The sequence below is a fragment of the Mizuhopecten yessoensis genome, unplaced genomic scaffold, assembly GCF_002113885.1.
Source record: "Mizuhopecten yessoensis strain PY_sf001 unplaced genomic scaffold, ASM211388v2 scaffold11097, whole genome shotgun sequence".
Lineage (NCBI taxonomy): Eukaryota > Metazoa > Mollusca > Bivalvia > Pectinida > Pectinidae > Mizuhopecten > Mizuhopecten yessoensis.
Window position 1 is genome coordinate 1,086,810 of NW_018408878.1, and position 26,425 is coordinate 1,113,234.

A 26,425-nucleotide genomic window follows, 5' to 3' on the forward strand; every position below is an offset into this window, starting at 1 on the left:
TTTGTGTTGTTGTTTGATTATGTTACCCGACCCAGGGCCCGAATTTATGAAACCATTCTCGTGCTCAAACTCAGATTCTGGCTCCAGCCCAATTTCTTGTTTGAATGAGAACTTATTACACAAAAAAAACATTTTCTCAATGATATGGAAGAATGTTTGAGTGCTGTTAAGCTAACCGCTATTTACAGTATCTAGGCTTCACTTTTTGACCTTGTTACATGATTTTAGCAAAATATAAAAAAGCTTGTTGGAGCACAGATTCTGTGCTTAAGCATGAGAATGGTTTCATGAATACAGGCCAGATCTACCAGCAATAAAACCTAGGTGAGGTGTTTCAAGCCTGTCTCATTGTGGGCATATCACTAGAGAGTTCAGCTGTAGTTTAGCTGTAGTAAACCTAAATAGCTCATCATGGCGCAGCGTCGGTCTTCCGGCCGGCCTCAACCTTTTACTTTATACAACTTTTTCTGAATAATCAAGAAGTCTAGGGTGATGATATTTGGCCAGTAGTATGCTTGGATGAAGGGCTATGAAGTCTGTTCAAATGAATGACTTGACATATATATTCAAGGTCACATAGGTCGAATATATTTTAAAACTTTAAACGACTTCGGAATAACAAAAATTGCTAGGGTGATGATATTTAGTCCGTAGCATGCTGAGATGAAGGGTTACCAAGTTTATTCGAGGTCACAGTTGTCAAATGTCTTAAAAAATCTATAAACAACTTCTTCTGAATAACCAAAATGCATAGAGTGGTGATATTTGGCCAGTATCATGCTCAGATGAAGAACTATGGAGTTTGTTCAAGGTCACATATGGTCAAATGAGAATATAAATGTTTAAAAGACCTCATCTCGATTAACAAAAGGTCTTAGATTGTGATATATGGCAAGTTGCATGCTAGTAGAAGGGCTATGAAGTTTGTTCAGCTTAGTGTCCTTGCTTGGGTTTCAAGGTCACAGGGGTCAAATATGTTGAAATCTTTTGACAGGTTCTTTTGAATGATATTTTGCCTGTAGCCTTGTTTCAGTCCACTTTTAAGGTTAAAAGTGTGATATTAATTCCAGTTGAGCAATTCAGGCCCATCGGGCATCTTGTTCGTACAGGCAGTAACCTCCCTTTAATTTTCGTTTTGAATGGAATGTCAAGTGACTATAGCAAAAATGTTCAGTATACAGTAGTACAGAAGAAATGCCTCCAGATAAAATTTTCCAAAGGAGAAGGTCGAAGGTCTAGCATATGTCACAGTGACCTACTTTTTAATCCCAAAATGTACTTGCATACCAAATCTGGTTATTCCAGGTGAAATAGTATAGAAGATATTAAAAAAACACTTTCTGACGAACCGACGTAATGAAAAACCTAGTTACCATGGAATTGCTGGAGGTATTAATAAACTAAATAACGAACAAACACAATAATCCCATCTAGTGCCACACCTTAGTCTTATCATCCCATAAACACAATAAGATCAACAACGGCCGCACGGTAGTCTAAACGTCCCGTCAACACAATATGATCAACAACGGCCCCACGGTAGTCTAAACGTCCCGTCAACACAACAAGATCAACAACGGCCGCACGGTAGTCTAAACGTCCCGTCAACACAATAAGATCAACAACGGTCGCACGGTAGGTAGTCTCAACGTCCCGTCAACACAATAAGATCAACAACGGCCGCACGGTAGGTAGTCTCAACGTTCCGTCAACACAATAAGATCAACAACGGCCGCACGGTAGTTTAAACGTCCCGTCAACACAATAAGATCAACAACGGCCGCACGGTAGTTTAAACGTCCCGTCAACACAATAAGAGCATCCAGGGCCACACGGTAGTCTCAACGTCCCGTCAACACAATAAGATCAACAACGGCCGCACGGTAGTCTAAACGTCCCGTCAACACAATAAGATCATTCAGGGCCACACGGTAGGTAGTCTCAACGTCCCGTCAACACAATAAGATCATCAACGGCCGCACGGTAGTCTAAACGTCCCGTCAACACAACAAGATCAACAACGACCGCACGGTAGTCTAATCGTCCTGTCGACACAATAAGATCATCTACGGTCACACGGTAATGTTAACAACTCGTCAACGCAATCACATCATACAGGATCGCACGGTAGTCTTAACGTTCCGTCGACACAATAAGATCATCAACGGCCGCACGGTAGGTAGTCTTAACGTTCCGTCGACACAATAAGATCATCAACGGCCGCACGGTAGTCTTAACGTCCCGTCGATACAGTAAGCTCGTCAACGGCCGCACGGTAGGCAATGCGGTAATCTTAACGTTCCGTCGACAAAATAAGCTCGTCTACGGCAATACGAAAGTCTTAGCGACCCGTCAACACAATAAGATCATCGTCAACGCAATAAATCACCAAAGGCCATGCAGTAGTCTTAACGTCCTGTCAACACAATAAGCCCATCTACAACCGCACGTTTGTCTTAATGTATTGTCAACACCATAAGCTAATCAATGGCCATACGGTAGTCTTAGCGTCCCGTTAACACAATAAGCTAATCAATGGCCGCACGGTAGTCTTAGCGTCTTGTCAACACAATAAGGTAACGTCAATTTAATTTAGTTTATTGGCCTTTAGCCTTTCGGCTAATCAGCATAAACATTACAATACATTTTACAAAATTGAGTGAGTGATACACAGCAATACAGACATATTATGGCCACGCAATCTTAACAGGCTATCAGCGCAATAATAACATACGGGACCACACGATAGTACGAAAGCCTATTGAGCTCATTTTCGTAGGAGAAAAAAACTCTTCTTTTTTTCGCGTAATAACACGAAACGTACTAATAATAACACGAAACTAACGCGTAAAAACGCGAAACTATCGCGAAATAACGCGAAAAATACTACAGTCGAACCTCGTTATCTCGAAGTCGACGGGATCGCTGGAAACCTTCGAGTTATCCGAGTATTCGAGTTAAGCGAGTTCATATGTTTGGCATAAAGCTTGGTTAAGTGTTTGGTCAAATATGAGGCTATCAATACGTTGACTGTCGGAAAAATCAACAACTTATATAAACAGTCGATAAATGACAAAAGATAACGATATAAAATAAAAATAACAATTTATTCATAATCATATTCATTAATTGATACAAATCAATGTTACAATAAACACACATACAAACAGGGAGAACGATAAACAAGTTGCTAATGCGACTTTTAACACACTAGAAATGAAATACCAAAACTTAGTTAGGTTTTATTTTGAACTTGGCCTATACCAAGCTGAAATCTTTTTTTCTTTTCTAAATTGAAGTTTTTCTAATTTGTATGCGTCACCGAGAGGAAACATACCTATGATGTATGTGATATTACTGTATTCATTCTAATTGAACTGCAGACTTCTGGACAACTTCATGGTTATAGATGGATGCATAACAAATGCGTACAGGCTGGCTTTCATCTATTAAATAAAAGCGGAAACGGAAACGACTATATAGACGGCAACATGCTATAAGTAATGGACCTGATTACTATGGCATGTTAAATTTAAAGTTATACAAATTGTTAAAACCCCAGTAAAGCTATATATGTTTATGTTCAGCATAGAAAAACAAGTGAAACAAGATGCCACACCTGAAATAATATTAATAAATAAATAAAAACAGAAGGGGATTCCAATGAAAGTAGTCCAGTTGTTATCACACACCCGTGTAATACAAACATTTTACCACACAGCTTTAATTGACCATTATCAGTTTAGGTAAGATTGAATAGAACGAAATTCTAGTTCCTTGTTTTAAAACATATACAATATTGAAAACCGGGCTGTAAAATGACGAAAACCGATAAAAACGTAAACTGATCGTGAAAATCGGGACATTATTTTGGCTAACTGGCGAGTGCTACCTTACTTGGTTGCAATGAACAAGCAAACTTAACTTATATCATCAAAACGATTGAGTTCATCCAACTTTAATTCGTTTAATTGAATTCGTTTAGGAACGATTCTAATTCAAACTCGATCTAATTCACGGGAGGTTACTTTTGTTTATCAAAAAGGGAACTAAAATTCCTTGTGTAAAAAAGCAAAACAAACATCTATCTTTTATTTCTCATCATTTGGTTCTTGACTTCTTCGGATGAAACATCCTCAAGCCAGTCAAAGAATACCCAAAAATCTTCTTCAGCCATGGTTCAACTGATATTAAGCAAAACGTAAAACCGCTTTTTATAACAAGTTTCGCGTTTTACCGCGATAGTTTCGCGTTATTGTGCGTTAGTTTCGAGTTTTTGTGCGTTAGTTTTGCGTTATTTCGGAATTCGCATAACGCGAATATTTTTTTCTCCTACGAAAATGAGCTCAATGAACACAACACAGTCTCCACAGCCTATGAACATAATAATGTAGTAGATCACGTGGTTGATTGAACGACTGGCTCATTCATACAATAACGTCATGTAACGGACCACACAGTATATATGCCAAACAACTATAAAAATGGACTGAAAATTGGAGCAATCGAAGATATCACTTGAGTGTTGCCATGGTGCATCAGATCAGTGTTGCAAAGTTCAATTTCCGCTGAAAACTGCGATAGTTAAAGTTCATATACATCCTACCTAGCTAGGTCACGCGTGGCTTCATTTCTGTTTTACTAGCTGTGGAGAGTCGACATAGTATCGACCTGAAATCAAAATCGATGTGGCAACTTGTGGCACATTTTCCCAAGTCTATCACATATTAGTCCTATCTAATAATAATGCTATACACTCTAACTTAGTCATATTGGTAAACTAACCGTTTAACTTCATCTCCCAAGATTACTTGAATGCTCATTGATTTCAAGAAGTTTATTTTGACCGAGAAAACCAAGAACATTGTTTTCGAATGCAAACCAACGCCACCCAATAGCAAATAGTGCAGTGTTTCAAAATTTCGCGGGTATCGTGACTTTTCTTGTGGAACGTCATGAGGTGTCTTACATATATCTAATTTAATTATACATTATCAGTAGTTAGGAAATGTATACTGCAAAATAAAATACATAATGAAACAGTTTGTTTTAACCTGTATATAACTTTATAAATGCCAGAAGCATGTTGTTTCAGAAAATAAATAAAAAACAAGTTCCGTTAGTATAAAAACACATTTTAAATATCAATACACCGGCAGACTGATACTCGCAGCGGAGCGATTACAGAGAGTGTGTCCTACCTACCGAATTGCACTGATCCATGAAAACGCCAGATTACAACGGTACACAGCAGTCGCGTACCATACCAGGATTGATTGTAAGTATCAATGAAACCAACGTATCTCATCGGTCACGAATTTACCATACACTGAACAACAGTCTGTCCGGTAAGTGTCTTTAACTCACTAGAATTTTCCGAAACCCGACTTTGATAAGACCTACAGTTACATTTCATCAGAAAACTTTCCATTGACATGACACATCTGTGTAACATTACAGTAGCATGCAGTACACGTGTCCGTGGTCTGCTACACGTGCACGACCCAAATACCGCTTCAGACAGTGACTAACTTACAGCCACAGTTGTGTAGAAATGTGTTGTTTTCAATGTTTTTATTAAACACTGAATATGTTGCAATGCATTTATAATGTACTGGAGGTATATCAAATCTATACTGTTATGTACAGGCAGGATGTAGCATGTTCAACGCCTTTTAAATTCATTGACAGCTTTAGGTTGTTTTTTTGAGCTTTCAAAAGACCCACACAACACACAATGAGGCATATTTTTTTGTACAGTACACGAGGGTGTGGCTGACCTGAGTTTAAATGACTTTGCACATGAACAGTTATTCTATTCACAAAGTGTATTTCTAGAAGATTCCTGAATATAACTTCAGGAAAAATAATGGAAACAAAAATAGACTGGATCCAATATTTTCAAAATGGGGATCCAGGACACCATATATACACTCATTGTCAATTTAACAGAAAAGTTGTTAGATTAAAAGAAATAAGTCTTTTTATTTATTTAAGCATACTGCAGGGTAAGAAAATAGTACTTTAGGGTGAGGCACTAACTACTTTTGCTTGGTAGGCCACAGGACTGGTTGAATAGATTATTTGCTAGTACCAGTTATGTATTCCGTCTTTGCGTATTGCAGAGTTATCTTCTCTTGAGAGCAGGTATTGATTGTTACGTCATTGGTTTGTGTGAGAAAATTACGTCGTTTTCTCATCAATTGATGACGTTAATCTCACAAACAAATGACGTCACAATCAATACCTGCTCCCAAGAGAAGATAACTCTGCAATACGCAAAGACGAAATAGAGGTAACTAGTCCAATATTTCCTTCCCGAAAACATCGCCAGCATGATTCTATTAACACATCACAAGTAATTGACTGTACTTAGGGGGACATAAAATAACTGCCATAAATTAAAGATGATTTTTTTTTTTTTTTTAATTATTTAAGGATTAACTTGAATATATTTTTCATGTTATGGAGATATAACACCAAAAAACGGAGTGTACTATAAATAAAACGCGAAGCGATTTATGATGAGAGTACACTCCGTTTTTGTGTCGCCTACGACGGATGTCGGAAAGACACATAGGCGTTGTTTTTCCGACGGCGATGGCGTCGTCAACAATGTTAAGGTTTTGTGTTTAGCTCTGTTTCTGACAAAGCTACACCAACAAAACCTCGATCATAGATGTAGCATGGGTAGTGGAGCCTACTGCACTAAAAACATTTCATTGATTTCTGCATTTTTTTGGTAAAAACCTCAAATTTCTGGACTTAGAAAAAAACTCAGCGTTAAGGTTTTGCGTTTAGCTCTAACATATTAGGCTGTGTAAGCATAAGGTTTTGCGTTTAGCTCTTACATTTAAGGCTGTTTCTGAAAAAACTTGTATAAATGCTAGAGCAACCAAACTTGAGGCATTAGGTGTATCATGGGATTTATATATCTGAATGCATTACACTCTTTACTAGCATTTCAACGATTTCTGTATTTTTTGCTAAAAAACTCAAATTTCTTAACTCAACGTTAAGGTTTCGCTTTTAGCTCTTGCATATTAGGCTCTTTTTGACAAAGTATAAGAGCTAGACCAACCAAACCTCAATCATACATGTATCATGGGTAGTAGAGCCTACTACTCTTAAAACATTTCATGGATTTCTGCACTTTTTCGGATAAAAACCTGAAATTTCTGGACTTTAAAAACAATCAATGTTATGATTTTGCGTTTAGGTCCATTTCCTTATGTACTATGTCAAATGCTTATTATATTGACAAAGCGGGACAGGCGACCCATATAATTACGCGTAATTCTTGTTTTGTGTTATAGCTCCATAACATGAAAAATATATATTCAAGTTAATCCTTATAATTTAATCTGCTATACACAATCCCTGTGGAAATTCTCTTACAAATTATTGTGCTGCTGTATCAGCCAATCAAAAGCGACGTTACAAACGGCGACATCATTTTTTTATGTTATGGGCTGATAACATAAATTTTTAAGCCAATGAAAATGCTTGTTACGAGCAAGATTTAATTATCATGCAATATATCTTTTATCTCAATAGTCTATCAAATTGTATTGATTGTGATAACAGATTCGTTTTTACAAGCCCAAAGGACCAGTTAGGCTAGGAGATTCACAAGCCCTTGCTGAAATTTACTAACCCTGAATACTAATTTACAGTACAGAAAAAAATAACAATTTCTTTCCCATGTCAGTTTACCGAGTAGTTCCTAAATAATATGACATTTTGTGACAAAAGGGACACAGTGAATAAATAATTGGGAAAAAAAAATGTTGAAATGACACTTAACCCTTTCACCACTGTAGACCATAATGGACTCATCCAGATCAAAGCTTGGAAGAGTTTACTGCAGTTACATAGGGGTGAAAGGGTTAAGTTCTTTTGCTTTGAAATTATTTTGTAAATATTTACTAAGTGTTTATCTTGTTCATTCTGAACACAGGTCAAATTATTGGCACCCACTACATTTTTTGGTTATTCATGAGTGCCAAAAAACACATTTTTGGCCCGAGTTCAAGTTGAGTTCAATGAACTAACTTGGCCTCCAACAAAACATGCATTCTTTTATTTTTGACCTTGATAGATGAATGAAGCACACATACAGGTGATTAAACATTTAAAATTTCGTAATTCTTAATTGAAACACAAACAGTTAGCCAAAAATGAATTACAATGCACCATAGAGCTGTTTCGGCCTTCTAGTGACACTAGGGGCCAAAAAGTTGTAAATTAGAATTGGTCAAAACTTCTGTTGAAACAAAAGGGGAGGTGCGTTAAACCTCATATTCACTCACAATGTTTCTTTTATTTTGGAAATTAGATACTGATACAAAAGATTCCATTAATCATCCGGGTTTATATGGACCTTGTTTAATCGCTAAGAGTGAAGAGTCACAGTGAGTATACCATTATATAAAAAAATACAGAAGTTAATTTTAGGGAACCACTGCCTAAAAACTGTAGCTTAGTATTGAAAACTGTTATTTTCGGGCATGACTATTGCTTTGATAAACATACTTACCAACTCTCCCTATTTTGACTCTCGATTTTGTGAATTTGCTATATTACTCCTAGAGGCGTCACGATTCACTTGTACCGCGATTATTTATGTTCGATTCGATTCACGATATATTTTTCCGGATTTTCGATGCTTCACAATCTGAATATTAGTGTATGCCGATGCGGCCGAAACGTCTGTGAGACGTTCAATTTCATTGGCTTATCTCTAAACCCTCAACCAATCGGCTGCGAGGATGCAATTTTCACAAAGCATTCATAACAAAATGGCAGACCGCCGTAAGGAAATGAAAATTTGTGATGCTCCGGCAAGCTTCAAACCAAAAGTGTGGAAATACTGCAGGTTTCTGTGTATCGACGACTTATATATCTCATTTTGTTTATATTTTGAAATAAAGGTGTATCGAATCGTGGTACAAATATCGAGATACGTATCGATTCGTGGGTAAAGTGTATCGTGACAGTTCTTATTACTCCTGTTTTCTATGATCTGATGATTTCACCTGAAAGAACAGCTCAAAAGAAGTCATCTAAAAGTGTCATTTCCCCCTAGGGTGTACATACACACAATATATTTATCAATATGCTTTTAGTTCTGAGCATGCGCAACCTCCCCCATGGAAATTTCAAAATATCAAGCATGGATAAATAATTCATGAGAAGAACATCGGCCATGATTGGGGGAATGTTATGGAAAAGGATAAAGATCAAATAAATAAAATATAATCAACCACATTGTTCTTAGTGTAAAGAAAAAAGCACTGTAGGGCTGGATCAGGATTCGACCCCTGAACTTCAGGGTGCTAAACAATGGCTCTGACAGATTGAGCTACCTGGTGACTGTCTCCATAAGAGACCACCTGTGTTAAGAGACCACCTGTGTTAAGAGACTACCTGTGTTAAGAGACCACCTGTTTTAAGAGACCACCTGTGTTAAGAGACCACTTTCAATACAGTCCTCCATTGAAGTGATTTCATGTGAACTGAACCTGTATTTAGAGACCACCTGCATGGAGAGACCACTTTTTTTGGACTTCCCAGGGATTGTTTTTTAATACAAGTTTGGTTGTAATTAATTTCAGAAATAAAAATAAATAAAAAATAAACCAGAAAAGAAACAAGGAGGTGCTTAATGATTCCACAGATGACAGAACTATTAACACAACACAGTCAGAAACAAACAAATACAGGCCAGGGCATTATTTTTTAAATGAAGATTTGTTTTTATTTATTAATATTTTGAAGTATAAGGCAAATTACATCAAAATTTTTGTTAATGATGACTGCTGGGTGGACCTGAATGGCTTGTTTTTCATAGTAAAATTAGCAAAGATGATCAATTAGCAAAAAAAAAATCCAAATATTGCAATATTGATTATTCGATTCAAAATGCTCTCTGGAACCTGAAAAAACTTTCAAAATTTTCTAAGGCCAAACAAAAAATATTTGGTGTTTCCGGTAACCCTACCTACTCTTATTTGTTGTACCTACCATAAAGTTTTTAAGGCAATTTTTGAAGAAGCACTGTTAAAGTCAAGATCACTCTCCAATATAAACCATATTAAGTGATTTATTAAATAAAATTTGTTACCTACTGTATCTACCTACCCTAACTTTTTTCAATTGGAAACATATATTTTTTGTCTTGCCTAATGATTTAAGTTTTCAGTTCTTCCATGGTTTTTTTTTTCCTGATTTTCAGATTCCTGTTATTCTGTCACAAACAAAGCTCAAGCGCTGTGATTAGAAATTTGATTCTGAGAGAAGCAGATGGAGTTTAATTCTTGGCATATTTATCTGTGATGGACATTGTGTCCATAGAAAGCTGTTACCCCAGTGACGCTACCCATAGAGGGACTACAGGGATATTGATGACAGAGATATTCTAGTCAACAAAGTAGTAACTTCCTTGTAGAGAGTGAGTCAAGCTGCAGAGAGAAACCATTACAGAATACGATTGATTGGTGGAATTTCCTATAGAGACTGTAGTTTGTAAAACCTTTAACAGCGAAAATTGATGAATAAATATTCCTATAGCTAGCAGAGAAAGTGATTTGAAAGATCCCATAGAAAGAAGTTATTTCTATAGAGTTTGATACCATCAAGATTTGTTCCAATATATAATTTGTTTGCATGCATCAACATTGTAACCAGTAATTATAACTGGCATATCAACAAAGTTTTACAAAGTTGAGCTAGGATGTCAGAAAAGGGAGCGATGGATAGACAAGAAAACGTCAGCACTGGAAGCGACGCTTCGAGTGGGGATGAGAATGTGGAGCGCGGCAACTGGTCACGGAAGATGGACTTCATGTTGTCATGTCTGAGTTATGCTGTGGGCCTTGGTAACGTTTGGAGATTCCCCTATGTCTGCTACAGGAATGGAGCAGGTCAGTAATTATGGATAATGATTGTGGGGTTTTTTTTTGGGGGGGGGGGGGGGGGGGTCATAAGATGACCAGTAGTTATGGATGATAAATGGTTTGGAAGGGGGGATGGAACAGGTCAGTAGCTATTAATGATGATGGGGTTGGTAGGGAGGATGGAACAGGTCAGTAGCTATGTATGATGATGGGGTTGGAAGGGGGGATGGAACAGGTCAGTAGCTATTAATGATGATGGGGTTGGTAGGGAGGATGGAACAGGCCAGTAGCTATGTATGATGATGGGGTTGGGAGGGGGATGGAACAGGTCAGTAGCTATTAATGATGATGGGGTTGGGAGGGGGATGGAACAGGTCAGTAGCTATAGATGATGATTGGGTTGGAAGGGAGGATGGATCAGGTCAGTAGCTATGGATGATGATTGGGTTGGGAGGGGGATGGATCAGGTCAGTAGCTATAGATGATGATTGGGTTTGGAGGGGGATGGAGCAGGTCAGTAGCTATAGATGATGATTGGGTTGGAAGGGAGGATGGATCAGGTCAGCAGCTATGGATGATGATTGGGTTGGGAGGGGGATGGATCAGGTCAGTAGCTATGGATGATGAATGGGTTGGGAGGGGGATGGAGCAGGTCAGTAGCTTTAGATGATGATGGGGTTGGGAGGGGGATGGGCCATGTCAGTAGCTGTTGATGATGATGGGGTTGGTAGAGGGATTGAACAGGTCAGTGGCTGTAGATGATGATGGGGTTGGTAGTGGGATGGAGCAGGTCAGTAGCTGTAGATGATGATTGGGTTGGGAGGGGGATGGAGCAGGTCAGTAGCTATTAATGATGATGGGGTTGGGGGGGGGATGGATCAGGTCAGTAGCTATGGATGACGATTGGGTTGGGAGGGGGATGGATCAGGTCAGTAGCTATAGATGATGATTGGGTTTGGAGGGGGATGGAGCAGGTCAGTAGCTATTAATGATGATGGGGTTGGGGGGGGGATGGATCAGGTCAGTAGCTATAGATGATGATTGGGTTTGGAGGGGGATGGAGCAGGTCAGTAGCTATTAATGATGATGGGGTGGGGAGGGGGATGGAGCAGGTCAGTAGCTATTAATGATGAGGGGGTTGGGAGGGGGATGGAACAGGTCAGTAGCTATTAATGATGTTGGGGTTGGGAGGGGGATGGAACAGGTCAGTAGCTATTAATGATGATGGGGTTGGGGGGGGGATGGATCAGGTCAGTAGCTATGGATGATGATTGGGTTGGGAGGGGGATGGATCAGGTCAGTAGCTATGTATGATGATGGGGTTGGGAGGGTGATGGATCAGGTCAGTAGCTATGGATGATGAATGGGTTGGGAGGGGGATGGAGCAGGTCAGTAGCTATTAATGATGATGGGGTGGGGAGGGGGATGGAACAGGTCAGTAGCTATTAATGGTGATGGGGTTGGGAGGGGGATGGAACAGGTCAGTAGCTATAGATGATGATTGGGTTGGAAGGGAGGATGGATCAGGTCAGTAGCTATGGATGACGATTGGGTTGGGAGGGGGATGGATCAGGTCAGTAGCTATAGATGATGATTGGGTTTGGAGGGGGATGGAGCAGGTCAGTAGCTATAGATGATGATGGGGTTGGGAGGGGGATGGAACAGGTCAGTAGCTATAGATGATGATTGGGTTTGGAGGGGGATGGAGCAGGTCAGTAGCTATGGGTGATGATGGGGTTGGGAGGGGGATGGATCAGGTCAGTAGCTATAGATGATGATTGGGTTGGGAGGGGGATGGAGCAGGTCAGTAGCTTTAGATGATGATGGGGTTGGTAGGGGGATGTAACATGTCAGTAGCTGTAGATGATGATGGTGTTGGTAGTGGGATGGAGCAGGTCAGTAGCTGTAGATGATGATTGGGTTGGGAGGGGGATGGAGCAGGTCAGTAGCTTTAGATGATGATGGGGTTGGTAGGGGGATGTAACATGTCAGTAGCTGTAGATGATGATGGTGTTGGTAGAGGGATTGAACAGGTCAGTAGCTGTGGATGATGATGGGGTTGGTAGAGGGATTGATCAGGTCAGTAACTGTAGATGATGATGGGGTTGGTAGGGGGATGGAACATGTCAGTAGCTGTAGATGATGATGGTGTTGGTAGAGGGATTGAACAGGTCAGTAGCTGTAGATGATGATGGGGTTGGTAGGGGGATGAACAGGTCAGTAGCTGTAGATGATGGGGTTGGTAGGGGGATGGAGCCGGTCAGTGGCTGTAGATGATGATGGGGTTGGTAGTGGGATGGAGCAGGTCAGTAGCTGTATATGATGATGGGGTTGGTAGGGGGATGGAACATGTCAGTAGCTGTAGATGATGATGGTGTTGGTAGGGGGATTGAGCAGGTCAGTAGCTGTAGATGATGATGGTGTTGGTAGAGGGATTGAGCAGGTCAGTAGCTGTAGATGATGATGGGGTTAAGGGGGATGGAACATGTCAGTAGCTGTAGATGATGATGGAGTTGGTAGGGGGATGGAGCGGGTCAGTGGCTGTAGATGATAATGGGGTTGGTAGGGGGATGAACAGGTCAGTAGCTATGTATGATGATGGGGTTGGTAGGGAGATAGAGCCGGTCATTGGCTGTAGATGATGATGGGGTTGGCAGGGGGATTGAGCAGGTCAGTGGCTGTAGATGATGATGGGGTGAAGGGGGATGGAACATGTCAGTAACTGTAGATGATGATGGGGTTGGTAGGGGTTTGGAGCTGGTCAGCGGCTGTAGATGATGATGGGATTGGTAGGGGGATGGAGCCGGTCAGTGGCTGTAGATGATGATGGGGTTGTTAGGGGGATGGAGCCGGTCAGTAACTGTAGAGGATGATGGGGTTGGTAGGGGGATGGAGCAGGTCAGTAGCTATAGATGATGATGGGGTTGGTAGGGGGATGGAAGATGTCAGTAGCTGTAGATGATGATGGTGTTGGTAGGGGGATTGAGCAGGTCAGTAGCTGTAGATTATGATGGGGTTGGTAGGGGTATGGAGCCGGTCAGTGGCTGTAGATGATGATGGGGTTGTTAGGGGGATGGAGCCGGTCAGTAACTGTAGAGGATGATGGGGTTGGTAGGGGGATGGAGCAGGTCAGTAGCTGTAGATGATGATGGGGTTGGTAGAGGGATTGAACAGGTCAGTAGCTGTAGATGATGATGGGGTTGGTAGGGAGATAGAGCCGGTCATTGGCTGTAGATGATGATGGGGTTGGTAGGGGGATTGAGCAGGTCAGTGGCTGTAGATGATGATGGGGTTGTTAGGGGGATGGAGCCGGTCAGTAGCTGTAGATGACGATGGGGTTGGGAGGGAGATGGAGCCGGTCAGTAACTCTAGATGATGATGGGGTTGGAAGGGAGATAGAGCCGGTCATTGGCTGTAGATGATGATGGGGTTAGTAGGGGGATTGAGCAGGTCAGTGGCTGTAGATGATGATGGGGGTGGTAGGGGGATGGAGCCGGTCAGTGGCTGGAGATGATGATGGGGTTGGTCGGGGTATGGAGCCGGTCAGTGCCTGTAGATGATGATGGGGTTAGTAGGGGGATTGAGCAGGTCAGTAGCTGTAGATGAGGATGGGGTTGGGAGGGGGATGGAACAGGTCAGTAGCTATAGGTGATGATGGGGTTGGTAGGGCGATGGAGCCGGTCAGTAACTGTTGAACAGGTCAGTAGCTGTAGATGACGATGGGGTTGGGAGGGAGATGGAGCCGGTCATTGGCTGTAGATGATGATGGGGGTGGTAGGGGGATGGAGCCGGTCAGTAACTGTAGATGATGATGGGGTTGGTAGGGGGATGGAGTCGGTCAGTAACTGTAGATGATGGGATTGTGTGGTGGAGAGATGGACCATGCATATTAGACAAAGTTTCAACAAAATTAATATAATAAACATGGAATAGTTCAAAGCAAGGAAGTGTTAGGCATATCACCTAGATGTGTTGTGACTCTTCTGGAGAAGCTTTTGTATGTATAGACCATGTCATCATCCAAGTGTTACAGTTTTATAATACTTTATCTTGGTTGGTAAATATATCAAGAATAAAATCCACTAAAAAGGAAAATTCCTATAATTCAAAATAAGTTTCTAATACATTTTACTCCCTGTTTGTTTTAACAATTGGGTTTTGATGTGCTTTGTTGTAGGGGCGTTTTTAATCCCGTTCATCATCATGCTGTTTGTGACGGGAATTCCCCTGGTTTTTATGGAGCTGTCCTTCGGTCAGTATGGGAGCTCGGGAGTGGTGTCTATATGGAAAGCCTCGCCAATATTTCAGGGTAGGTACCAACATGTGAATGACATTTATCCTGTCTCCCAACATTACACTTTGTCTGTTTTGTTTTGCAGCTTATCGACAATTTCAGTTATTCAGGGCTAAACAACACTGAAAATAATAGATCACAAAAAATAAATACACCAAACTTTATCTGGACAGGTTAAGAGGTTACATATGCACGGTAGTGTAGTGGTAGGACGCCGGGCTCGTGACCGAAGGGTTGCGGGATTGAGTCACGTCACAGCACTGTGTTGTATCTTTGAGCAAGATATTTTACCCTGCTTGTTCCAGTCTACTCAGCTGTAAATGAGTACGTGGTTGGGCAGTGCTAGAATTGTTGAATGCTAGCTGTTAGCGCCGAAATGGCAGCACCGGCTGTATGCTCCCCAGGGAGTTGAGAAAGATATTGGCTGGTTGCAAAGGCCCTATAACCACGGATAATAATTTGTGAACCGCTTTGAGACGACCTACGAACTTGGTTGTGATAAAGCGGTATATAAGAACCTCAAATAGATTAGATAGACCCGACTTTTATGGCTGATTTTTATACGATAAGATCCAAAGTAACCACGTGCTACTTGGTCAGAAAAATGAATTTGCTTCGATTAAAGATAAGAAATCATGGACTTTTTAACTTTGATGTACCAATTGCATTTAAGTTGAATACCCAAACCTTTATTTGACACTTTTCGTTTAAAATTTATATTCTTGAAAAAGTTGTGAATGAAAGTGTTTTTATTCATTTTTAAAATGCAATTATAGTTCAATTTATTACATTTTAATGCAGTATCAAGTGTTTTTTTTTCCAAATTGATTCTCATTTGTGAACTCAATATGCAGTTTCTGACATTATTAATAGCACTCGTTTAACGGGAGTTAAATGAGATAAAAAGCATCTGAAGAATCATTTTAACATATTATACATACCCCCGGTATATATCAAATCCTCTCACAGTTTAATGTATGTTGCAGGAAATGAAATTGTTTAAACTGTTCTATGCAAAGAATGACCTTAATTTGGGATATTTTAACATAAGGTTTATTTTTGCAGATTTCTCATAAAGTAGTGGTGGTCTTATTTTTTCCAATCCAATTTTTTTTTCGCATTAAGGCTTTGCTTGTGTAAAATCATGAGTACTGTAAAAATGTCAGTTTCAATGAATTTACAATTTTGGACAGTGGGCATTTACCCTGGTATGAAATCACTGCAAAGTCGAGACAGTTATACATCTTTTTTTTTCATTGCTGTGTATATTAATATTGTAAAACAAATATATGCAGGTTTCATATTGATCATTTACCAGTTCACCACTATAGACCATAATGGACTTATCCAGATCAATGCATGGTAGAGTTTATTAAAGTTATATAGGGGTGAAAGGGTTAATGAACAAAATCAGTCTGTGTAAAGCCATGTGAACTACTGTTACATTATACTCTCTAAATTATCTCTCCAGATTCTTTTAAAGGTCAAGCTGACAATTAAGGTCAAAGGTCAAATCATTAATTCAACACAACAGTATATTTACATGTAACAGATGGCTACCCAGGTATATAAAAATATAATTCACGTCCCATTAAACAATCTGTATGAAATGTGCGACTCATGCTATAGACGAATGACGATTTGGCCCGGCGAGGCGTCGACCACTATGTACACTGCAAAAGGGGTAGAAGGGTAGAGTATATATGTGTATTATAGCACTGTCATAGCGATATTAATAATTAATACCTTCTAATCGGATTCTCTTCATTGACTAGGACTGGATCAATTGTGCTCAGGTTCATACAAGGCTAAGCTATTCTACATTACCACTGAAGGCTAGGACCTGGCACAGCTATTACTGAGTATGTGTAATTACTATTTAATATCAGGATTAAAAAATGACTTTTGCAAGTCTAGATATCTTACTATAGGGATTAAAAACAGCCTTGTGTTAGTCATAGATTTCTCCTATTGTAGGGATTAAGAATGGGTAACTATTGTTCCCTGTAGGTCCTCCATAGCACTGTCCTTGTACCTATATTCCAGCCTGCTGGACATGTGTTACAGGACTCTCTAGTAGGGTAACAGGAGAAATACTCGGCCAGTCCGGGGTTCAAACCCGGAACCCCCCAAATTCTATAGTGATGCTCTGCCATACAAGCTTTTTTTTTATTTTATTTTTTATTTGACACTTTTTTTTTATTTTCCTTTTTGCATAATATAATGACAATGACAACACAATTTTACAATGGAGTACCTCATTGTGAGAGAAGAATGTTTCAATTTGACCATATATTTGTTGAACTCAGATTCTACATTGAAGAGCAAAGATATACTTGTGTTCGTTTTTATATGTTGCTATGTATATTACAACTGTAGGACCAATACATACCTATTGCAAAAAAAGGATTTATTTTTTATTTTATACACATAATACATTACTTTCATACATCCATTCACTCATGTATGAAATGCCTAATACCGGCCATGCAAGCTCTACCTGGTTGTCAGCGATTTACCCAAGTCAAATTCCACTACATTCCCCACTCCTTGACCCCGAAGTCACATGGGACCCTAGGCCACCTCCTGTGGGTAGATTTTGTTAGGTACCATATATTGTAACAGGAGAGAACAAATGTGCAGCCAGATCGGGGTTCAAACCTGCGACCCTCTGAACTCTTAGACGCACACTCTACCATTTGAGCTTCCTGGTCGTCTGCGATTGGCCCAGTCCAGTTCGGCTTCAGTAGCAAGCTTAACCCTTTCACCACTGTAGACCATAATGGACTCATCTAGATCAATGTATGGTAGTGTCTACCAAAGTTACCAAGGGGTGAAATGGTTAATAGTATATTAAATGACATTTAAATTAGTGTTTTTTATTATTTTTTTAATAAAACCTGAAAACAAAACATCTATGTCCTTGAAATTTAAATTGTTTACCTTAATTCAGACAGTATTTCTAAAATACTCATATTTCAACACAATTTTTTCAAAATGTTTAAATTTGTTTTGTTTTTTTAAAGTTTTATAAGTTAATCTAGCTTAAATTTAATACATTATATTTATTCACAACTGGATCTTAAGCATGAATCGTTCAACACACCTCATAATTCTGGTATATCGGATTGTAAACACCATTGTCCTAATGTATGGCCTCATTTATGGTCAATGATTCTTTCAGAGCATGGCATTTAAACAAAACAGCAGTGGAAAACCCCCAGGAAAGTCGGTCATGGTGGGTTCATTTATAGATTAAATTGTAAGCAGCTTTTTAGGCTACCTGTCGTTGATTATAAGAACACAGTCAAAAGTTTATTTTAATGATAATAAAACACATTGAGATTTTTAAATGTAAAGGTCGGACTGGATTATTGAAACTTAGTTAAAACAGCATGAATGCCGTTTACACATAGAAGTTTATGCAGCTCATGAAACATGTTAGATTCATGTTAAAAATAAAAAATACTTACTTAACTACAAGCAAGGAAAAAAATAGTCACAGAATTTTCAGAAAATTATCATTGTTCTGATTCCGCGATATCAGAATTGTCATAATTTAGAAAAAAAATAAACAAACAAAATGTGCTTTAAATTTGAAATGCATGCATCATTAAGCTGTATGTGTAACCTGATCTGGGTATTTACATTCAGTTGAATAGTTCTTGACAAGACCACTGATTATTCAATTCATAATACCTTCCACTCAAGTCTGTACGTATTTTCTTGTCCAATTCCAGACTTTAAGTTCAACCTGAGTCTAAAAAACTTTAATTATGGAAAAATTTGAAACAAAAAATAAATATGATTTTTTGATAAATTCTCCTAAATCCTTGTTATCTGTAAACAAACAACTAAGCCTATTGATATTGTGGAGTTTTGTAATTTATAGAAAATGAAATTATTTCTGTTGTATAATTTGAATGGTTTTGTTATGTATATGCATGGAATGGTATACTACTATTGTATTGAAGAGAAGACACCTCAGTGGTATTCTATAAATTAATCCTTACCACCATACAGATTTGTTTATATATGTCAGACCGACACAGACAAATCTGCCGAGGGAGAGATATAAATACTACAAGAAGATACATTGATAGAAAGAGGCATCTGCGTGGGAGTATATCCTCTGTATTCAATGTGGGAAAGTCGGGACAGGAGAGGGCCTGCCAAGGGGGGCATCAACTAAGCACCACGGACTGTACATACGACAGATTTATTACAAACCAACATGTGTCTCCACACGCACTCCCCACAACCTAGTATGCATAAAAACAGTGTGTACACCTACTACCTGCTCTAAGTGGAAGCGCCTACAGGGGTGGACTCAGATCACTAGCAGACGACAACATGGTATTAACTCATTCACCCCTGAGATTTCATAATGAAGTATTCCAACCTTTGAATTGGAAGAGTTCAAATGTGTCTTCAGGGGTGAATGAGTTAATAACTATAATTATTAAATGTACATTCCTTTAAAAAATAGTAGTTAGGGTGAAAATGTTGACAAAATAATATTTGGAAAAATTATTTTTATAATGCTTTATATGAATAATACTCTGTGTATTTAGCCTCTACGTTAATAACTGTCAGTAGAATTTTCACAAAGGGTATACTGACATGTTTTCATGACCTTATTCTGCAGACTTTGGACCTCTCTGTCTGTCGTACTTTGGTTTCGGTGTGAGACGCTTTCCGAAATATCACCTATAATTTAACCAATATCAGCAGGTACATTGTTCAGTGTATAGCTCTCATAAAATCCATTCATATTCAGGTTAAATAAAGATTTCAGAAGCGTTGGTCCTTTAGGCAGGTGGATTTGAAAAAGAACTTTAACAGAGGCAAAATATACAAAAATTATAATAATTTCTTCACAAAAAAACTCAACAACACTTTATCTCCTTCTGCGAAAGATCTTTAGAAGATAATTTGTGCATTATTTTATGATATGATCAATGCTATAATATGGTAAAAAATATCTGTAGAAGACAAAATAATCATAGAAAATAATGTAAAGATCTTTAACAGTGGCGTTTTTAATCAGTGAAAGTTCCGAACTATATTTGGTTTAAATTACTATGTCTCGTATTCCAATACTCTAAAGTGTGTGTGTAAGAGTTTTCTCCCCTTGTCCATCATTGCGTAGTTTCATGCTCGCGACTGTTTGATAACACTGTCCTTGATAAAGTAGGCTTCGTGTTTCTTTGTCTCAATGGAAAGTCTCCAAGTAAAAGAGAGGGTTGACTTATACTGAAGTAGCTGTCAGCAGCTGTGCCTAATGAGTTTATAGATAGGTTCCCAATACAGTGTCTAGATAATGGCCCGATTAGTATAATACAAGTGCTTTGTGAATATAGCCTATTGAACATCAAACATTAAAACCGTATATACATATTATTCACATTAACCAGAAACTGAATGATTATATAGGTCTTTAACCTTCGTTACAATATCGTCAGAAGGAGAGATACACAAGGGACTTGCATAAGTCCGTGATTACAATTACAAATAATTATTTATTTATATTATCTATATATTTTTTTATTTTTTTTATTTAATCATAAACTTTCCAATAATCTCACGGGACAATTTTGGTTTGCAGGGTTGTTTGGTCAAAGTGTCACTGTTACATTTTTAGCTCACCTGGCACGAAGTGCCAAGTGAGCTTATGCCGTGGTGCGGCGTCCGTCGTCCGGCGTCCGGCGTCCGGCGTCAATATTTTACTTTAAACGACTTCTTCTTAATAACCGAAAGGCCTAGGGTGATGATATTTGGCCAGAAGCAAACTGGGATGAAGGGCTACCAAGTTTGTTCAAATAAATGACCTTCATCTATTTTCAAGGTCACAGGGGTCAAATATGTTAAAAACTTTAAACAACTTCTTCTCAATAACCAAACTGCCCAGGGAGATGATATTTGGTCAGTAGCATGCTAGGGTGAAGGGCTACCAAGTTTGTTCAAATGAATGACCTTCAATTATATTCAAGGTCACAGGGGTCAATTGTCTTAAAAAAACTTTAAATAACTTCTTCTGAATAACCAAAATGCCCAGGGTGATGATATTTGGCCAGTAGCATGCTGAGATGAAGGGCTACAAAGTTTGTTCAAATGAATGACCTTCACCCATATTCAAGGTCACAGGGGTCAAATATGTTAAAAACTTTAAACAACTTCTTCTCAATAACCAAAATGCCCAGGGTAATGATATTTGGCCAGTAGCATGCTGAGATAAAGGGCTACAAAGTTTGTTCAAATAAATGACCTTCACCCATATTCAAGGTCACAGGGGTCAAATATGTTAAAAACTTTAAACAACTTCTTCTGAATAACCAAAATGCCCTGGGTGATGATATTTAGTCAGTAGCATACTAGGATCAAGGGCTACCAAGTTTGTTTAAATGTATGACCTTGAATCATATTCAAGGTCACAAGGAGCAAATATGTTTAAAATATTTCAACAACTTGTTCTGAATAACCAAAAGGCTCAGGATGTTGATATTTAGTTAGTAGCATATGCTGGGATCAAGGACTACTATGTTTGTTAAAGTGAATGACTTTGACTTATATTCAAGGTCACAGGGGTCAAATTTGTTTAAAATCTTTAAACAACCTCTTATGAATAACCATGGGTCCCAGGATGTTTATACTTTGCAAGTTGCATCCTGAGATGAAAGGCTATACAATGTGTTCAACATAATGACTTTGTTCGACTTTCAATCACAGTGGTGAAATGTTTTAAAAAAAATTAACAGGGTCTTTTAAATGAATTTTAATCCTAAATACTGATATTTTGCCTGTAGCTTTATTTTAGATCACTTTTAAGGTTACAAGTGTGAGTTTTATACCATGTGAGCGATGCAGGCCCATTGGGCCTCTTGTTTAAAAAGATCATTGCCTGCGCTGTAGCAGCTTCATTCCTCAAAGGATTTCTATCGATTTGAAACACTAATTAAGGACCATAATATCAGACAAGTTTAAATTGTTTTAGCAATACTCTGCTTGTTATATATATTTTTATTGAAAACTAGGATTACTCAACAACATGTTCTTTATTATTTACTGCCATTCTGTACTGATATACCACCTCCTTTATTCCATTATTTGAATCCTTCATACACAGCATCCCTGAGTGCTCTCGGCACTTTGATACCTATGTTATATTCTATGTTACAGGTGTGGGCTGGTCTATATAACCTGTGTTATATTCTATGTTACAGGTATTGGCTTGGCTATATTACCTGTGTTATATTCTATGTTACAGGTGTTGGCTGGTCTCTATTACCTGTGTTATATACTATGTTAGAGGTGTGGGCTGGGCTGTATTACCTGTGTTATATTCTATGTTACAGGTGTGGGCTGGTCTATATAACCTGTGTTATATTCTATGTTACAGGGATTGGCTGGTCTATATTAACTGTGTTATATTCTATGTTACAGGGATTGGCTGGTCTATATTAACTGTGTTATATTCTATGTTACAGGTATGGGCTGGGCTATATTACCTGTGTTATATACTATGTTCGAGGTGTGGGCTGGGCTATATTACCTGTGATTTATTCTATGTTACAGGTGTGGGCTGGTCTATATAACCTGTGTTATATTCTATGTTACAGGGGTGGGCTGGTCTATATTACCTGTGTCATATTCTATGTAACAGGCATTGGCTGGTCTATATTACCTGTGTTATATTCTATTTTACAGGTGTGGGCTGGTCTATATTACCTGTGTTATATACTATGTTAGAGGTGTGGGCTGGGCTATATTACCTGTGTTTTATTCTATGTTACAGGTGTGGGCTGGTCTATATTACCTGTGTTATATTCTATGTTACAGGTGTGGGCTGGTCTATATTACCTGTGTTATATTCTATATAACAGGTGTGGGCTGGTCTATATTACCTGTGTTATATTCTATGTTACAGGTATTGGCTGGGCTATGTTCATTGTGTCGGTATACATCTGTATCTACTACAACATGATCATCGCCTATACTCTGTATTACCTGTTTGCTTCGTTTACTGCTATGTTGCCGTGGAGTGAATGTGGAGAATGGAGTACCAGTGGTGAGTATACGTGTACCCAGAGTGAGTAAACCTGTACCCTGAGTGAGTATACCTGTACCCTGAGTGAGTATACCTGTACCCTGAGTGAGTATGCCTGTACCCTGAGTGAGTATACCTGTACCCAGAGTGAGTATCCCTGTACCCTTAGTGAGTATACCTGTACCCAGAGTGAGTATAACTGTACCTAGAGTTAGTATACCTGTACCAGTGGTGAGTATTCCTGTACACAGAGTGAGTATACCTGTACCCGTAGTAAGTATACCTGTACCCTGAGTGAGTATACCTGTACCCAGAGTGAGTATACCTGTACCCAGAGTGAGTATACCTGTACCTAGAGTTAGTATACCTGTACCAGTGGTGAGTATTCCTGTACCCAGAGTGAGTATACCTGTACCCGTAGTAAGTATACCTGTACCCTGAGTGAGTATACCTGTACCCTGAGTGAGTACACCTGTACCCTGAGTGAGTATACCTGTCCCCTGAGTGAGTATACCTGTACCCAGAGTGAGTATACCTGTACCCAGAGTGAGTATACCTGTACTTGGAGTGAGTATACCTGTACCCAGAGTGAGTTTACCTGTACCCAGAGTGAGTATACCTGCACCCAGAGTGAGTATACCTGTACCCAGAGTGAGTATACCTGTACCCTTAGTGAGTATACCTGTACCCAGAGTGAGTATACCTGTACCCAGAGTGAGTATACCTGTACCCAGATTGAGTATACCTGTAGCTGGAGTGAGTGTGGTAGTAAATGTATTGATAGGTAAGACTAGCTTATTGTCACTAGAGACATTGTATTAGAAACATTTCCTAATATTTATGCTCTTACTTTTTTGATAATTTGGAAAAAGAGTTCATTTCTCTGATATTGGTGTCTTAATGCAAATTTCATATTGAATAGTACAATCTGTATTTGTTTACATAATTGATTAGGAAATTCAAATCGAACAGGTTGGAATTTATTTTTTTCCGTAAACTTTTTGAAGTCTCATATTGGTCTGGCCCTGTTGCATATTTTCTGAATTTTAAAATATATGATCAGCCATATAAACTGATTACCACCGCATACTCTTTACTCAGCCTGCAGTGGAGGATCCCGCTTTGCCATGAAGAATTGTTCCGAGCACAGTGGGTCTTGGTGTAACGATGAGTGCTACAATCTGTCTACTCTGAACCAAACGTACAGGCAGATCCTGGAGCCAAACTGTACTGAACTCGCTAAGGGCGTGGACTTCCGGTCCCCCAGTGACGAGTATTTCCAGTAAGTATGTGGTCAACACTGTTAAACATGAAATGAAAGTTAACTTACGAATACTGGCTTTTCTGTCATTTATGTGTGTGTATGATAGAGCTGTTCTGGGTAAGAAAGGGGTGTAGGAAGTTTCTATCTTACACCCCATTTCACGTGACGTGACGTCACAATGGCTCAACAATGATGTGAGTCACAAATTTGGAAAACTTTGATGCCGCAATGCGGAAAAGTCGACGTGATGAAATTAAAATACTTCATGAAACATTGACGTTACACTTTAGAATGATGAGATTATTTTTTTTTGCACAAACTCTGTTTGCAAATACAGGGTATGCTTAATCTCTTAAACCCTCAGGATTTCAAATTTGGCAAAACCCTCGACAAAGCCTCAGGCTTTACCAAATTTAAAAAACCTCTGGTGGAATTTCCCTATCCTACACCCCTGGGCATGAAAGAGTCTTATATTCCTACACATATATTTAAGGCAGAATTTTTTTCCCATTCATAATGAGATTTGAAAAGTAAAACCCCAAAAAATGAAAGATTTTTTTTTTTTTTTTTTAAATTTCACTTCTTACAATTTATTCCTAATTTTCTTTTTGCATGCTTTATACCATGAAGAATTTCAATTCTGCAATGCACAAAGTTTTTTAGCTCACCTGGCACTAGGAAAGCAGACTTTCTGCGCACCATAGAATGTGTCATTCCTTAGGTAGCATTGTACAGTAGCGTATGGTGGCCATGGGTGATATTTTTGTACAATGAATAACCCATGTAATCAGCACTAAAATTGGCATATATACATGATGAAGTGGACTTTGTGGGCTTCACATTTAAAAAAAAAAAAAAATCGAATTTGGCTTGAGACTACATTTTTGGCCATTTGCAAATCTGTGCCTACACAACAAAAGCTAGCTTTTCATGTAGTCTATAAAAATGCAGTTGAATGACCTATGCTAAAACTTGAGTATTTCTGTTACCGAATAGGTGATATTCAATTTAAGACAGGTTTTTTTTAGAAAAAAAATACTACTTGCGTGGGTCAAATTTTGGGTTAAAAATCTTTTTCTTTTTGCATTTTTTTTGCATTTTTTGATGTTGTAACCATGGTTTTTACAAGTCCCAAATCTGGGGAAATCACTTTTTGAAAAAAAAAATATCATTCTTCAAAAAAAAATGTATTCAAAATGTAGTTTATAAATATATATAAATATGTACCTGGTAGGTGTGTTGTGTAGGATGATTCCGCTATCCATGTTTATCTGAGACATGCCCTGTATTTTGAGGATCAAGCCATTTCTACTGTACTCTGCTTCTTTATATAATGATCCAGTGTGTGCTATGTATGATGTCAAACATGCATGTTCCAGTGTGTTGGTAATGATGTCATGTTTCTATAATGTTCCAGTGTGTGTTAGGTATTACGTCATGTTTCTATAATGTTCCAGTGTGTGTTAGGAATTACGTCATGTTTCTATAGTGTTCCAGAGTGTGTTAGGTATTATGTCATGTTTCTATAATGTTCCAGTGTGTGTTAGGTATTATGTCATATTTCTATAGTGTTCCAGTATGTGTTAGGTATTACGTCATATTTCTTTAATGTTCCAGTGTGTGTTAGGTATTACATCATGTTTATCTAGTATTCCAGTGTGTACTAGGTATTATGTCATGTTTCTATAATGTTCTAGTGTGTGTTAGGTATTACGTCATGTCAATATTATGTTCCAGTGTAAGCGTGCTTGGTATGACATCAGGTGTACATGTCAATATTATGTTCCAGTGTGAGCATGCTGGGTATGACATCAGGTGTACATGTTTATATTATGTTCCAGTGTGAGCATGCTGGGTATGGCATCAGTTGTACATGTTTATATTATTTTCCAGTGTGAGCGTGCTAGGTATGACATCAGGTG

The 26,425-nt window shown here is 38.7% G+C and overlaps 1 protein-coding gene across 5 annotated transcripts in view; it reads left to right on the forward strand.

Annotated features, from left to right (window-relative positions):
- Positions 1-5,167: 5,167 nt before the first annotated feature.
- Positions 5,168-26,425, forward strand: part of LOC110465670 (sodium- and chloride-dependent glycine transporter 1-like) — a 33,977-nt gene continuing 12,719 nt past the window's right edge. For 2 of the 5 annotated variants that reach the window (XM_021521627.1, XM_021521632.1), the window contains exons 1-5: positions 5,168-5,348; positions 10,238-10,925; positions 15,076-15,207; positions 23,120-23,260; positions 24,341-24,521. In XM_021521627.1, coding sequence (XP_021377302.1) covers positions 10,736-10,925; positions 15,076-15,207; positions 23,120-23,260; positions 24,341-24,521 — 644 coding nt within the window. In that variant the 5' untranslated portion in view covers positions 5,168-5,348; positions 10,238-10,735. Of the gene's footprint in view, positions 5,349-8,338; positions 8,415-10,237; positions 10,926-15,075; positions 15,208-23,119; positions 23,261-24,340; positions 24,522-26,425 lie in introns of all 5 variants that reach the window. The other 3 variants (XM_021521629.1, XM_021521631.1, XM_021521630.1) reach the window with 3 other exon arrangements.